This window comes from Podarcis cretensis (assembly GCF_951804945.1).
Source record: "Podarcis cretensis genome assembly, chromosome: 14".
Lineage (NCBI taxonomy): Eukaryota > Metazoa > Chordata > Lepidosauria > Squamata > Lacertidae > Podarcis > Podarcis cretensis.
The window spans coordinates 15,939,601-15,956,037 of NC_137183.1; the positions used below are offsets into that span (position 1 = coordinate 15,939,601).

Genomic DNA, 16,437 nt, shown 5'->3' on the forward strand with positions numbered 1-16,437 from the left:
TGCTTGTTTCTTTCACACAGAGAAGCTTCCAGAACCCTCTTGAACTAAGTAGAATAGGAAAGATCTCTACACATCAGATCAATACAGTGGTACCTCAGGTTACATACGCTTCAGGTTACAGACTCTGCTAACCCAGAAATAGTACCTCGGGTTAAGAACTTTGCTTCAGGATGAGAACAGAAATCGTGCGGCGGCAGCGGGAGGCCCCATTAGCTAAAGTGCTGCTTCAGGTTAAGAACAGTTTCAGGTTAAGAACGGACCTCTGGAACAAATTAAGTTCTTAACCCGAGGTACCACTGTACTTTCTGCACTAAGAAATGGAAACTGACAACAGGAAGGAGATAGCAGTATGAGAGAGAAGGGGAGAAGCAACTGTCAGCCCAAAGCAACACCAAACCAGGGCAAAGCATATTTCCTCAGGAAAATGCGTAAACACAACAGTGGCTGCAATCCTAGATATACTTACTAGGAACTGAAACGCTGACCTCAGTGGCAGCGTTTACTTCTGAGAGCACATGCTCAGGATATTAGCCAGAGAGTGTTTGTGTATGGTAGAAGCATAAATCAAAATAGACAGACTTAAAAATGTAATAACATCCCAGAGGAGGCAATGTTACATTTCATACTTACATTCCATATTACTAAGAATAAAAAAACAAAATAGTAAGAGATACGAGTGAGGTGAAGAAAATGAGGCAAAGGTATCTGTAAAAGGAAAGCAACATTTGAAAGAGCACAGGCGTGAATTCCAGATTTTCATAGATAACTGCTGAAAACCGGTGTTGTGGACTGGTATTGTTAATATAATTAATGAAATTCCACCAAGCCACATAAGGAGGGCTTTGCCCTGTATAACTCTTAAATTCAATGTTACCACAATGCAAGGTCCAAAATTTCTAGGTTTTCCATTCTGAGCAATCGAAAACTGCACAGCCATTGGTAAAAAGATTAGAAGTGCCTTAGCTCTGGTGTCCATATTTATGTCTTCAGACATAATTTGCAGTGGTTCGGTCACAATGTCCGTAATTTATTTACACTTCGTTCCAAAAAGCATTAGCCAATGGACACTCCCACAATCGGGGACAGTATGCACCCCTGCTATTGCAACCTGACCAGCACACGGGAGTAAAGTTGGGTGATATTTGTGAGATCTGAACAGGTGCCCTGCACCTTCATTATATTTATTTTAGGATATGTTTCCAAGCATGATACAGACTTTGCTGGTCTAGTGGTCCACATAGTCTTCCATTGTGCATCATCAATAATTCCATCCAGTTTGGCATGAACAATCTTTCCCCCCCCCCCTTTGAATAATTTGTAATGGCATGCTTGTATCCAATGTATCCTTATTTCCTTTTTTGTCCAGTGTATGCCGTCATCACAGTTTTCTGCCTCGCATCTGCATCAAGCCTGTTCAACTGTCTTCATGCCATAGTTAGAAAAATACCTTATGGGCAATGCAGGTACAGTCCATAGTTCCATATGACTTTCCTAAATAGCTTTGTGGCTAAGAAAAATTATGTGATTTGGCCAGGCTTTTGGCTTGTAAAATGAATGCTTTCCTCTTGTGTCTCACTTGATGAGTCGACTACCCAGTCGTCATCCTCTCACACCTCCACTTGCTCCCCTGATTCCATATCCTTCTGTTTCCCAGCCTGCTGTTATTCCCCTCTTTCACACAATTAATCTCTATATCTCCCTCTCCAACACCTCTTCCTCCTTTCATCCTGCATGCACATGTGAGCTTGTCTTCCCTGTTCCTCAAAAATCCATCCCTTAACCCACCTTTCCTCTCCAGCTGCCACTCTTCTCCCCTTTGCCTCCAAACTCCGGGAGTGTACTGCTGTTTTAACTTTCTCTCCTTCTCTGCTTGTGACTTCCTCCAATCCAGTTTACACTCTTTTCAATCCACTGAAATTGACCCCAGAAAAATTATTTCTTGCTGCAAAATCTAATAGTCTCTGTTCAGTTCCTCTGCGCTTGATACAGATGGTCTGTTTCCACCACCCCTTCCTGCTTGACTCCTTTAAGCCAGAAGTCTCTGTGATGTTGTCCTCACCATGTTCTCTTCCTATCTGTCTAATCATTATTTCAGTGTTTATGTAGGTGGAAGCTCATTTCCTGTTTTCCTTCTCTTTGCTGTGACTCAGAGAACTGTTCTTGGCTTTTTGCTCTTTTTTCTCAAAATTCTCATCAGTAGTTCCTATATGCACATGACACCCAGCTTTCTGTCTCTATTTCCTCGCTCCAATCCTACACCTCAGTCTTACCAGATTTCTGTTTGTATGCCATTGTCCAAAACTCAATATGCCAAAGACTGGATTTCTCATCTTTCATCCCAAGCCCTTCTCTCCTTATCCATTATGTTACCATATGCCTTGTTGATCAGGCATTCAGCCTAGGCTTTATATTATATTCCTCTCATTTGCTCTCCCTGTTTACTCCATTACCAAGGTTCATCACTTCTCTCTTTATCCCCTCAGCAGAAACTCTGCTTCATCTTCTGGCCGTCTGTTGCTAGACAACTGCAACCTTCTCTTTCTTCTGTGGACTCATCTTGGTCCCTTTATGCCAGGCTTCCTCAACCTTGGCCCTCCACCTTGTTTTGAGACTACATTTCCCACCATCCCTGACCACTGGTCCTGCTAGCTAGGGATCATGGGAGTTGTAGGCCAAAAACATCTGGAGGGCCGAGGTTGAGGAAGCCTGCTTTATGCTACTCTACTGCCACTGGGCCCATCACTTCCTGGCAAATAGAAGGGGAAGAAATGGAGGCAGTGAGAGATTTTACTTTCTTAGGCTCCATGATCACTGCATATGGTGACAGCAGTCACGCAATTAAAAGACGCCTGCTTCTTGGGAGAAAAGCGATGACAAACCTAGACAGCATCTTAAAAAGCAGAGACATCACCTTGCCAACAAAGGTCCGTATACTTCAAGCTCTGGTTTTCCCAGTAGTGATGTATGGAAGTGAGAGCTGGACCATAAAGAAGGCTGATCGCCGAAGAATTGATGCTTTTGAATGATGGTGTTGGAGGAGACTCTTGAGAGTCCCATGGACCTATCCTATCCATTCTTAAGGAAATCAGCCCTGAGTGCTCACTGGAAGGACAGATCCTGAAGCTGAGGCTCTAATACTTTGGCCACCTCATGAGAAGAGAAGACTCCCTGGAAAAGAGCCTGATGTTCAAGGAGAACATTCAAGGGCACAAGGAGAAGGGGACGACAGAGGACGAGATGGTTGGACAGTGTTCTTGAAGCTACCAGCATGAGTTTGACCAAACTGCGGGAGGCAGTGGAAGACAGGAGTGCCTGGCGTGCTCTGGTCCATGGGGTCACGAAGAGTCGGACACAACTAAACGACTAAACAGCAACAACTGCCAAACCACCTTTCATGTCACTTTGATCACATGATGCTTCTCCTTTAAACCCCTGCATTGGCTTCCTTTCAATTCCCAGATCCAACATGAGTTCCTTGCCCTTGCTGTCAGAGCCCTTATCTTATATGTTTGGATCTGCCTGCCAGAACACCTATATAATGCCACCTCTTTCTTCTTCCAATTCCTTCTCGGTATGGCCAGAGACTGAGCTACGAATCAGGAAGTTCCTGTTTCACTTCTGCCATGAGTTCATTAGGTGACCTTAGGCAAGTCATTCCGGCAGCTGCTTCTCTTCCTCCCCTCCACCTCCCACCCAAACCTGCAACCTGGGGGCGGGATAACTATATTTATCGGGTTGCTATTAGGGTTGCAACTTGATAATACACATGAAGTGCTTTGAACACTCTGCAAGTATTAGAAGTTATTACTAGAGGAAGCTGCAATATGCCCGTATTTTTCACTCTATAAGATGCACCCGACCATAAGACGCACCTAGTTTTAGAGGAGGAGAACAAGAAAAAAAATATTATCTCCCTCTCTGTGCAGCGCCTCTCCAGCAAAGCGGGAGGAGAAACGGAAGGGGCTCTGTTTCTCCTCCCGCTTCGCTGAAGGGGCCATAGTTATCAACCTTCCCTTTTTTTGCGGGAAATTCCCTTATTCCAGCGCCATTTCCTGCTGCTATCCCAGATTGTTAGATATCCCGTAGACTGTCCCCGGGACGTGTGAGGCTGCTGATCCCTTATTTTCGAGGCTGCTGATCCCTTATTTTCAAATCTGAAAGTTGGCAGCTATGGAAGGGGCGCTGCGTAGCTTTCCCTCTCTGCGGACAATAATCTCTCCCATTCCTACTTAGAGATGCTGGAGGCCAAACCTGGGACTTTTTGCGTGGAAGACAATTGCTCTGCCTCCGAGGTACGGCCCTTCCTCATACACAAAATATACTTTGACTGGAATGCAAAACCCCCATAGAAAATTGCTCTGCATGATGCCTATAGCTGGCAAGCTGCCCTTGTTGGTATCTGTTGGAGAACTAGATGTATTATTTGCTGTATTTATAACATATTCTTGTCCCGCTTTATTTTTAGGTTTCCATGCTGGGACAGATGCCTCGAAGTGAGACTCTTTTTTCTCGCTCTAATATGCATAACGACATCTGTTGTTTGGGCAGTGTTTCGGAATGAAAATAGGTATGTGAATAGTTCCCAGATTCAGAATTGAAATGATGAGAAATGCTAGCTTTGTTGCTTTCTAAATCTGTGTTGCCTTCAAAATATTTAGGTCAGGGTCCAAATCCTGCATAGACAGGCAGGCCTTTCCATTCTCTCTTTCCATCAGATGTCTCCTTTCCCCCTTCTCTCCCCTTGTCCACAAGCACTGCATATGATGCTATTGCATGAGCCTCTTTGAATCCTGGCCTTACAACCCAATCCTATACATTTTTGCATCAAAATTAATTGCACTGTTTTCAAGGGGGTTTAACTTGTAATAAGTGAGTTGAGGATTGTAGCTTTATGTGCAATATTTTGTCCCTGTGTTTTACTGCAACAATTTTTTTTAATTCTTTTTTTGTTCTAGCTGGGTATGGATTTTGCAAGATATCCTGGGAATTGCTTTCTGCGTGAACTTTATTAAAACACTCAAATTGCCCAACTTTAAGGTACAGTAAGCTTTCCGTCTAGCTAAAATACACAAAGAACACCAATTTCAGAGAGTGTGTGCAGTGTTGGACTGCAGAAAAGGTTGAGTCAATTTTTGCAGCTTAAGCTGTGGTTGGCTAGAGCATCCGATGGAAGTTGACTGTATCAAATATAGCTCCCAAACCCCATCAATTTCTTTTTAAAGTGCTACTGGCTCAGTTTTTCAAATCGTGGTTTGGAGGGCTGGAAATGACCTTGTAGGCTCATGTGTTTATCCTCTTCCTCATGCACCATCACTTTCAGTTTCTTGTTTAGAGCTAACCATAGTTTGCCATGATGTTCAGATTGGCCAAGAATGATTTGTGTTTCCATCCAGACCATAACGACAAACTGTGGTTAGCACTAAACAAGAAATTAAAAGTGAAGAGGGAAGCAAAAGAGAATGTACGAGCTTGCAGTTAGTTTTCAATCCTCTGGACAATATATATTAAATACATACGCTAGATTAAAAATCTGGTAGCAGGGTACGCAATGTACAGTATGTGTGGATGCAATTCAAATAATGGGAATACCAACTACTATTACAAAAATATCTAGTTCTAAGTTGTAGTCCTAAACGTAAGTTTGGGAAGTGAAATAAAAAATGTTTTGAAATTACTTTAGACTTTTATTGGATAAAATAATTCTGTTTTCAAAATGAAGAATTGCTAGTGTAAGCTGAATATTGTTTCTTGTATTGAATTGTATTTATCCTTTATACTTAAACTTTCTTTGATAACCACACTAAACCACACTAAATGGTGGTTAATTCAAATATCAGTGGAAGCTTCCAGTTTCCTCCTTGTGGCCATGCTAGAGGAGGGGGATCTTTTCGGAGATGCTTGATGCATTCTCTTAACACTAGCTAAACCATTGTTTAGCTCTCCAAACTAAGCCAAAGTCTCAGTGTTATGGGCACAAGTTTAACGTGCCTGACTGAAGGAAAGGAAAGGAAAGGACTTCTCTAGTGTTTTAATCTTACTTTCACGGGATCCTGACTATTGTTGGGTACCAACCAAACATGATTTTAAATAATCTCCTTTCACTTTTGAAATGGTGGGTTATTGAACTTTCTTGGCAACTAGCCATAAGTTTGTTCTAGCCATACAGTTCATACATAATGCTAAGCCAGCTTTCACTCAGGTTTGTTCTGGTTGATACACATTGCTTTAAACAATGGTTTAGTGTTACAAGCAAATGTTGCCAATTTATTTAAATAGTATGATGTGATTGTGCTATTTTTGTAAGTGTTAATGATTGCTCATGAGCTTTATAAAAATAACTCTTTTTTTCATTCTCTAGTCATGTGTTATTCTCCTTGGTCTCCTTCTTGTATATGATGTGTTTTTTGTCTTCATCACACCATACCTTACAAAAGTAAGTATGCAGGTTTATAACTATTTTTTCATTAAAGCACACCAATATTGTATGTATTAAAGTGTATTTTTTAATTTTTTTATTTTTTATTTTTACTTTTCAGGTTTATACATTTCATTAGTTTTACAGTCAATTTAACATTTCAAAGTTTGACTTCCTTCCCCCTCTTTCTGTGGTTCCTTAAATGTATTTTTTAAAATATCTCTTGCATATCCAAATTCATCTAATTTGCTCATTTAATTATCTACTTTAAATATATACCAGAACCAGAAGCAGTATAGAGTGTGCATAGAAGGTTTGTTCCATTTCAAAGATCTGGGTAAAGAGAATTGTTTTTACCCTGTGCCTAAATGAGACCAACATGAGGGATAACTGAGCATCACTTGGTAGTTAAATGCACCTGAAGAGAGACCTGACAAAATAGGAGACAAGTACTGGGAATCACTTGCATTTTTATATTTTAGAAATTAAAAAACCTGGATTCTAATGAGAGTGAATCCTAAGATTATTCTGAGCAGTTCTAAAGTAAGCCATGAAGCTTTGGCTCTTGCAGAGTACAGTCTAGAGCCTTTGAGTGGCACTGTGATACCACAAACTTAGAATAACTTCCCAATGTTGTGTTCTGCATAACTCCTGCAAGATAGGCTACAGGACCCCTGATTCTGATTGCCTTAAAGAAACAACCAAATTGTCTTAGTGCCAAAACACAGTAATGTTTGAAAAGAAAACAGAGTTAATACCCACGTTTGAAACTACTTCTTTTAACACATTGAAGTTCAAATTGTTAGTTGGCCTTTTCCAGTGTTGGCGTCTGCTTTTGATTCTTCTGCATCTGGTGAAATTTTATTAAATTTGCACGGTTTCAAGCTTATTTGGAAATTAAACCTGCAGCAGGATTTATACCCAATTCTTCTGCAGAAGTCGACTTTGGTTAATTCTGCTTTTCAAAAAATTAGATCTCTTTCATACTGATCTGTACACTTGGGTTCATGAACCGATTCTGTTTTCTTTTCGTGCATTCTGTTTCACACGGAGTTGCTGAGGAATGTACTGCCAAAATACATTGTAAGAGGATTACATTAGATTCTGAATGTTTAAGAATATAAACAATTAAACCCATGTACTTGCTAAGTGAATGATTCCGTATCACAATGCTCCATTTAAAATTTCAGAGTGGAGAAAGTATCATGGTTGAAGTGGCAGCAGGTCCTACGGACAGTGGTGAAAAGGTAAGCATATAATCATTTGATAAATGCATAATTTATACTCATGCTATGTAAGGAATTATCATATTGTGTTTTCATTGCTGCTACTGCATTGAGTTTGCACTAACGCAGAATCCGGTTAAAGTTTAGCACTTTGCTATCCTTTTGACTCTCGTTACGTGGGATAATGAAAGATGCGCTTAACTCTTTCAAACCAAAGGGAATCTAAAGTGCTGCACTTGGCCTGAATTTTGCCCTAAATATTTACGTGCAACATGTTCACAGAATATAGCCATTTTTTCCCTACCTTCTTTTAAAGTATTAAATGCTTGTTGACTTGGGTTTGATCCTAGAATGATGGAAGCTTGGTGGAAGCCTCTGCTGGGCGATCAGCTCCTCATGAGAAAGTAAGGATTGTATTTAAAATCCTCTGAAAAAGAATAGCATTTGGGATTGGTGGGAATCTCGACTCTCTGTCTCTCCCTTTCCAAATTTATTTATCCAGGGCCTGGATATCAGTGTTCCCCAACCACCCTTAAATTCAGCACTGTTTTTCCTCATTTCATATGGTGCATTTTCTTAACATTCTTGTGCGTAGTGTCTGTTTGTCATCCATATGCATTGTCCTTTTGGTTTAGATGCTTGGTCATCTTTTATACGCTCAGTATCTTGGTTGCTGGTATCTTAGATCAAGTCCTTTATAATCTGAAGTTCTATGTAAACTAGATGAGTAAATAGTTCTGCTTCCTTTCTTCAGTGCCTTTTGGCGTTGACTTATGTGGGATTTTGAAAACACTCTTTTGCAGTTGCCAGTGGTAATCAGGGTGCCAAGGCTGGCATTCTCTGCAATGACGTTATGTTCAAGACCATTTTCATTACTTGGGTACGGTGACATTGCTTTACCAGGTAAGTGACTATTTTTCATCAACTAAGATTAACTCAGCATGATGACCAAATGGAAAAACAGAGAGTTAAGAAATAATTACGTAAAAAAAGACTTCTCAAATACCGTAGAACTGAATGTACCATCTTTTTATAACAACAAAAGAATTTTTTAAAACCCAAATAGCTTGATGAATGAAAAGTAAACAAATAAATAATAAACTGCGTGAAAAGGATAATAGTGGCTTTGGAAAAGAATGGGAACCTTTTGTGACTTATTCGCAGAAACAATGTAAAAGTATGGATTCTTTGGCAGGATTTAAATAAACATATATAATGTAATTTACTGCCAACCTAGCAGTTTGAAAGCACAAAGTGCAAGTAGAAACGGAAATGGAGGGAAGCCAAGGGGGAGAGGGGAATTTATAAAACAATTGTTTGGTTAAGTTGAATAATGTATGGTATATGTATGAAAACTAATAAAAACTGTGCTGGCAAGGGCTGGTGAGAGTTGGTCCAAAGGACCAGGTTGGCAAAGGCTTCTTTAGCCCCATGAACTGCTAGCTTCTAAATCATTCTGTCTTAATTTTAAATATTTTTAAAACAATTTTTACTGGATTCTTACTCCATGGGTAAGAATCTTTTGACTTCTTATTTTTTTCAAATTACCGTATTTTTTGTACCATAACACTCACTTTTTTCCTCCTAAAAAGTAAGGGGAAATGTCTGTGCGTGTTATGGAGGGAATGCCTACGGGTGGCATGCCTACGGATTTTCCTCCTCTAAAAACTATGTGCGTGTTATGGTCGGGTACGTGTTATAGAGCGAAAAATACGGTAACCTGTTTTTCTGTCCATGGAAACAGAAAGTGACTTACAAGGATAGCAAGAAGGAGAAGGAAGTCTAAGATTCAAGTGTGTTATAGCAATATGTGCAACCATTTGGAAGTGGGTGGGATGTTTTTAATGTATTTATTTTTCCTTTTGGTTTTAATGTACCTATGTGAGGTTTATTGTCTCCTTGTTTGGTTGTAAATTGCTTCGGGTTGCCCTGGACAAGATAAAGTGACTGCCAAATAAAATAAATAAAAATGCCCAGACCGATAGCTAAACTGAATCAATACCTGTGACCAGATACATTTAGTTAAAAGAAGCTTTTCAAGGGTAAATGAAGAACTAATTCATTGCCCCCCACCCCCTGCCAAACGTACATTCTTCCTACTGAAGACAGGCATTTCATTTTCAATTGATGAAAATCAACTGCTCTCATCTGCCTAGTAACTATCAATAGATTGTTTGCTACTTTTTCTTTTTGTGAAGATAGGCTTGGGCTAAGGTGGAGAGGTGAAGTAGTAAGGAGTAAGTAGTAGTAAGGAGTAAGTAGTAGTAAGGAGTAAGGTGAAGTAGTAAGGAGCAGTGAAAAGAAAAGGAGAAAAATGGTTCAAAATGCAGGTTCCTATTTTCCACAAAACTACCGTAGGGCTGGTTGCTGAAAGACCCATAATGAGCACATTGTAAATAAATTCCCTCTATAGGTTAAAAAGTTGTCCATTAAACAGTATCTTCTAAAATTAATTTTTAAAAATCCAGCCAGCTAAAAAAACCAGTACATGGTATCCCTTCTGAATGGGTGATGATAATAACAATAACAATAACAACAATAATAATACTGTACTCTAGTTGTAAATTTAGTTGTTCAGTGGTCACATTTTTAGGAATTTTTTGAAATATCAGTGGGAAACTTGATTTAAATTTGTGATTTAAGTTGGGCTTTTTCTTCTTGCTGATTTTAAAATAGGGTGGTATATAAATTCAATAATAATAATAAAAATATAATCATTATTTAAATCAGTGATTTAAATCAATCCATATTGGTGGTAGCTCCATGGTGGGTGCTTGAATAAAGGTAAATGGGGCAAATCCTGCCCTCTTGTAGCCTTCTAAAACAGTAGCTAAGGGTGTCTTCACAAAGGGGAGGGGAGCAAGGCCCCCAGCCCCTTTTGTAATCCTAGGACAGGCACCCCCAAACTCAGCCCTCCAGATGTTTTGGGACTACAACTCCCATCATCCCTAGCTAACAGGACCAGTGGTCAGAGATGATGGGAATTGTAGTCCCAAAACACCTGGAGGGCCGAGTTTGGGGGTGCCAGTTCTATGATTTCCTATTCATTAGTATAAGAAGAGGGGATAGTGATTTTGCTGGCTTCGTTTACTTCCTGACAAATATTTCTGACCTATAATTTTGTGTTTTTTTAGGTCTCCTGGTGGCCTATTGTCACAGGTTTGATGTTCAGACAAGCTCTTCCTCTGTGTATTTCATTTCTTCCACGATAGGTAAACAACTCTAACTCTTAATGGGGCTATATCTACAGTGAAGCCATGAACATACTAGGTGTATGTTACTCAACATCTCTCTTGTTCCTCTCTTTCTACAGCTTATGCTATTGGCATGTTGGTCACATTCGCGGGCCTGGCGCTAATGCAGATGGCACAACCAGCCCTTCTCTATTTAGTGCCGTGCACACTAATTATGGCCACGTTAGTTGCTTTGTATCGCAAAGAGATGAAAAAGTTCTGGAATGGCAACAGCTACCAGGTAGGCACAGTGCATTTTGGTCATTATGTGTTTACTTTGTCCATTAAAAAAAACCATACAGATGGCACACAGATGCTGACATCACACAAATACTTTTGGTTCATACATTTTTAACAGATGGATTCTTTTGGAAGATGTAGCTCTTGCATGTTGCATGATACAAAATAGGGAATTGAGACAGTCTTTTTTTGTTCACGTTAGGGTGTTTGAATTTGCATTTATTTGAACACCTGGCCCTTCCCTAGACTAATAATTGTTTAGTAACAATAACAGCTTGCTTTTGTGTCTCTTTCTTTAGGAGTAATATAGCCAGGTGTAAGGAAAAATAGGAAGCATTTTCCTTCCCTATAGTGAAATTGACAAAGGCCTAGTTCTTATTGAGATGATGCATTTGTGTCTGGTCCGTACCATTGCAGACTGCAGGTGGGGGCTCACATGGCTTGAGTGCTCCTTCATTCAGAAATATTCCCTCCAGATAGAAAGGTAATGTGTTAGGGTTCAGGTTTATATAGTTTTCTTCATGGAGGACTTTCTTTTGCTTTTCTTTATTTCTTCCGTTCTGTACTGCCTCATATTGAAAAGTTTCTAGCCAATTTGAAATGCAAAATCCATAAAATCAAACAGCCATGCAATAAGAGCTTTAGAGTGGCAAATAAAATGACAGTCAAAAGTCAAGGGTTTAAAGGAGCCGGGATGTTTAAAAGGACTGGTTTGAATAAAAAGATTTTTGCCTGTTGTCTAGAAGGTGTGTCTGTATCCAACGCTAGTCCTACTCAGAGCAGATCCATGAAAATTAACGAACCCTATTCAACCCAGGGAGTTTTACCCAGCGTCATCTTTGCTAGGAAAGGTATTTCACAGTTGGGTCACGATTGCTGCAAACGTCCTTTCTTTAGCTACAACATCGCTCCCTTCCATTTTGAAGTGTAGTTGCAGCAGGGTGTTGGCTAATGACCATAATGTGCAGGCAGGTTGGTGTGGGAAGAGGTGTTCCCTTAAGTATTTTGGTTCCAAGCCATTTATGAGTGTGAAGGTAAGCACCAGGGATGCAGGTGGCGCTGTGGTTTAAACCACTGCGCCGCTTGGACTTGCCGATCGGAAGGTCGGCGGTTCGAATCCCCACGACGGGGTGAGCTCCTGTTGCTCAGTCCCTGCTCCTGCCAACCTAGCAGTTCGAAAGCACACAGTGCAAGTAGATAAATAGGTACCACTCTGGTGGGAAGGTAAACGGCATTACCGTGCACTGCTCTGGCTTTGCCAGAAGTGGCTTAGTCATGCTAGCCACATGACCCGGAAAAACTGTCTGCGGAAGTGGACAAATGCCGGCTCCCTCGGCCTGTAAAGCGAGATGAGCGCCGCAACCCCAGAGTCGTTCACGACTGGACTTAACTGTCAGGGGTACCTTTAGGTAAGCATCAGAACTTGGTGGGCTTCGAAGGAAATAGGTAGCCAGTGAATTTAGTCTGAACCCCAAGCTGAGCTGTGCGATTAATCTTAACTATGATTTGTTGGAAACCATCCAACTACAAACCATGGATTGTGGAGCTGCCTTATTTCAACAAAGAATACGTTGAAAGGCAATTTAGGAGCTAGTTGTCGTGCTAAGCTGTGGATAATTCACATTGGGAGTAAAAGCTTGCAAACTCCTTCCTACTTCTTGACCTCAAGCCCAAGGCCCACCTAGGCACGTTCCTATCCCAATAAACTATAGTTTATTGTGGTGTCCAAATGCAGCCAATGAATCATAGAACTGTAGAATTGGAAGGGATTCCGGGAGACATCTAGTCCAACGCCCTGCCATGCAGGAATCTCAACTGAAGCATCCATGACAGGTGGCCATCCAACCTCTGTTTTAAAACCTCAAATGAAGGAGAATCTGCCACCTTTCAAGGGAGGCTGTTCCACTTACTGCCGGGAGGTTTTTCCTGATACAGATCTTTTTGCTAGGGGATATTAAATCCAGAAGCCTCGTCCTACACCTCTCACTGCTGCTTTTAATGGCTTGGTTGCAGTACTGGTGGCTGCCATGTTCTAGGAACGCACAGTACTAAAATATAAGACCACAACATGCTACTAATTATGATGGCTATGCAACCGCCATGTTCAAAGGCAATATGCCTCTGAATGAATGAATATCTGTTTGGTTATTGGTTAGTCGGCTGATGAAGCAGAAAAATTGCAAACTATCTAGTGAAGACTGATCCTTCTTTCCATATTTAGAACGTCAACCCAAGAGGTTCAGCTTCATCCAGTGTGTGCTTTATAGGCCTTTTTAAATACAGCTTTTATGACATCCCGTATGAGTTCTGATTCCCAGAGTCTGTGTGAGTCAAGGAAGCTCTGGTTACTGTCTTTTCAGAGAGTACTCAAGCATAAAATTCTTTGGATTTGAATGATGTTTTTGCCTTTGTTCGCTACCGAAGTTTGCTCTAAATACTTCAGCCCTAGTTCCTAGCTAACAAAAGACCACTCATACCTCAATAAGAAGCTTCATTATTCCGAAGTATTATGTTGCCATAGCGATTGTTTCATATGCTTTTCTCGGCTAGCTCCTTTTTGAAGGATTAAAATTGCTCTGAACTTTGGACCTTTGTGTCAGCTTGACTTCCCTTGGAATGAAAAACGCAGACTTAAAATTTGGGAATCTGAGTGCAGTTCAAATATTGTGCACAGATTAATGAGACCGTTGCTCCGGTCTTGATGCACGCAGCTTGAAGAATTGTTCTCATTATATTGTACTCCATCTATCTTGACCTTCAAAAAAAGTGGTGAGGTATATATATTGATTGTGTGGCTCAGCAAGCTTCAACATGCTTTCATTATGTCATGAGACTTAAAGGCATTCATGTACATTTTTTTTAAGGGGAAGAGGGGCAGCACTTCAATATTGTTTGTGCTCTCTCCAGATGGATTGTAAAGATACTTAGTCCATTTTTTTATTAGGCATATAGGAAGTGTTATACTGAATCTGACCATTGGTTTATCTCACTCACTCACCAGGAGTGGGGGACTTTTTTGGCTCCACAAGCCAGATCCATATCAGGATCTGCCTCCCGGCTCTAATTTGTTGCTATTCACCCGGCAGCTCAAATAACGTCAGGTGGCTTGGTGCTTTGAAAACCATTTTGCATTGAACCAGCTGATAAAACGAAGGGGAAAAACCTCAGTCACCTGCAAGGTGCTGTGAAGTCCTGACTTCAGAGTGCAGCAAAACTGAAAAGGTTTGAGAGACTTCCCTATGGGGAGCTGTTTTGCACGCCCAAATCAAACTGGATGGACTTCTGCTCACATCAGCTGTTAACACAGGAATGTTACTCCTGCTCAGCACTAGGTTTGGGTGCACAAGCGAGCTCTCAGCAAGGAGCTATTATGTGTATCCAAATCCAAACCTCATATCAGCTGATTGCACTAACCCAGCCCTAAGGAGGGCTGACTTCTCTGCCTATTGGCTGATGCGAGGGAAGCTCAATCCTGCTTGATTCAGCTATCTCGTGCATCTGGACCGAGTAAGAGTGACCTACCGCATCTCTGCCGATGCATGGGAGTACAGTCCTGCTTTGCCCAAAATTTCAGAAGCTCCCGGCAAACAGCTGGCCGTTGGGTACTTTGGAAGCTGCACAAGGGGATGTGACGGGTGCTGCCTATTGGCTGAAAGGGACTTTGCAGATGCTGCCAAGGACTGCTCTTACCTGCACCATGGCTGACATCAGAAAGGCATTGCAGATCAAATGAAGAAGCTGGCAGGCCAAATTTGTTCACAACTGACAGTGTATGCTGCCTGGCAGCAGCTCTCAAGGTTTTCAGAGGGAGTCTTTCTTCATCCTACTTGGAGATGATGAATAAGAGTTTGAATTTGATATCCCGCTGTCAGGGGTTCAGGAGCAGAGACACAGGGGAGAGAGGAAACGGAGAGCGAAGGGGAAGAATCTGAGGGCAGCGTAGGGGAGTATGACAGTGGCCGCGAGAGATTCCATGAGCTTCTCCAGCGATTCAGAAGATTCCCAGAGGGGAGCGCCGATGGCCAGGGCAAGGGGGGTCCCAGGGGGGACACACCAGAAGCAAGGGGCTAGCGGGGACTCCCAAAGCAGCAGCGGGAGATCAGGGCCAGTTCCCCCACCAGAGCGGAGTGGGGGGGAAGATTCCCATGAATCAGGGCCAGCGTCTCCTCCAGTAGGGAGAGAAGATGAGTCAGGGCTGGCCACGCCTCCATCGGAGAGTGAGGGAACGGAGGGGAAGTCAGGTCCAGCTACCCCCCCCCCCCGAGGGGGGAAGAAGTGACAGGAGCAGTGAAACGGTCAGAAGGAAGGTTGCCGGCTGGGCGCGCGCGCCAAGTTCAAATGTACAGGCGCGCGGGACAGCAGAAAACCCGGATTGGGAACCAGGTCCTAAAGCCCGCCGGAGGCAGGGGGAAGACTCAGGGGACTCAGCGTCAGAAGAGTCTAGAAAGGGCAAGACCCCAGCGGACAGGAGGACCCAGAGGAGGAAAGAGCAAAGGAAGAGGTGGAGCAAGGCTAGAGTCTTAAACTGGTGTCTGGGGGGAGGAGATTCAGACGGAGCTTCAGCGGTCTAGAGTTTAAGACGTAGGGCTGCACGCCGCGGCTTTGAAATCGAAACTGCGTTTCAATAAAGACTTTTGTATATAACAACGGACTGGCGTTGGTCCTTTGTGAGCTGGGACCTCGGGCAGCTCTGACACCCGCTTTATCACTACCCTAAGGAGTCTCAAAGCGGCTAACAATCTCCTTTTCCCTTCCTCTCCCACAACAAACACTCTGTGAGGTGAGGGAGGCTGAGAGACTTCAGAGAAGTGTGACTAGCCCAAGGTCACCCAGCAGCTGCATGTGGAGGAGCAGGGAATCGAACCCAGTTCACCAGATTACAAGTCCACTGCTCTTAACCACTACACCACGCTGGCTCGCATTGAACCTGGGACCTTCTGGATTCTCCACCCCATTCTAAAAAAAGATCCTGAGCGAAGTGAATTATTATCGTTGTGTGATAGATTTTTTTTTTTTTTTTTTTGGTTGAAAAGTAGAATACAAATGGAAATAATAACAGAATGGAAACAGTTCCCCGATCTCGAATTGCTGCATGGCAAACATTCTGTGCCATTCACACTCCCAGCGGTGGCACAGCTGAGGCTCATTTAAGGTTCCTCTGCAAGTTCCCTGCAGGGTTGGATCAGGTCCCAAATGTGCAGTGTAAAATGTGACTGTGCTTGAGTTAAAACTCACATGACACAAGCTTTCTAGAGTCAGCTGTCCCTAGAGAGCTTTTTACTTGTTTTGCACTGTTCTTCTTGTGTATTAAAAACAAGTGGCT

The 16,437-nt window shown here is 42.1% G+C and overlaps 1 protein-coding gene across 3 annotated transcripts in view; it reads left to right on the plus strand.

The window, feature by feature from the left end:
• Window positions 1-16,437, plus strand: part of SPPL2A (signal peptide peptidase like 2A) — a 40,000-nt gene that overhangs the window by 14,395 nt on the left and 9,168 nt on the right. For 2 of the 3 annotated variants that reach the window (XM_079954265.1, XM_079954264.1), the window contains exons 7-15: window positions 1,367-1,463; window positions 4,466-4,567; window positions 4,956-5,037; window positions 6,359-6,433; window positions 7,606-7,662; window positions 7,992-8,045; window positions 8,445-8,544; window positions 10,776-10,853; window positions 10,955-11,115. In XM_079954265.1, coding sequence (XP_079810391.1) covers window positions 1,367-1,463; window positions 4,466-4,567; window positions 4,956-5,037; window positions 6,359-6,433; window positions 7,606-7,662; window positions 7,992-8,045; window positions 8,445-8,544; window positions 10,776-10,853; window positions 10,955-11,115 — 806 coding nt within the window. The remainder of the gene's footprint in view (window positions 1-1,366; window positions 1,464-4,465; window positions 4,568-4,955; window positions 5,038-6,358; window positions 6,434-7,605; window positions 7,663-7,991; window positions 8,046-8,444; window positions 8,545-10,775; window positions 10,854-10,954; window positions 11,116-16,437) is intronic. The other variant, XM_079954266.1, reaches the window with a different exon arrangement.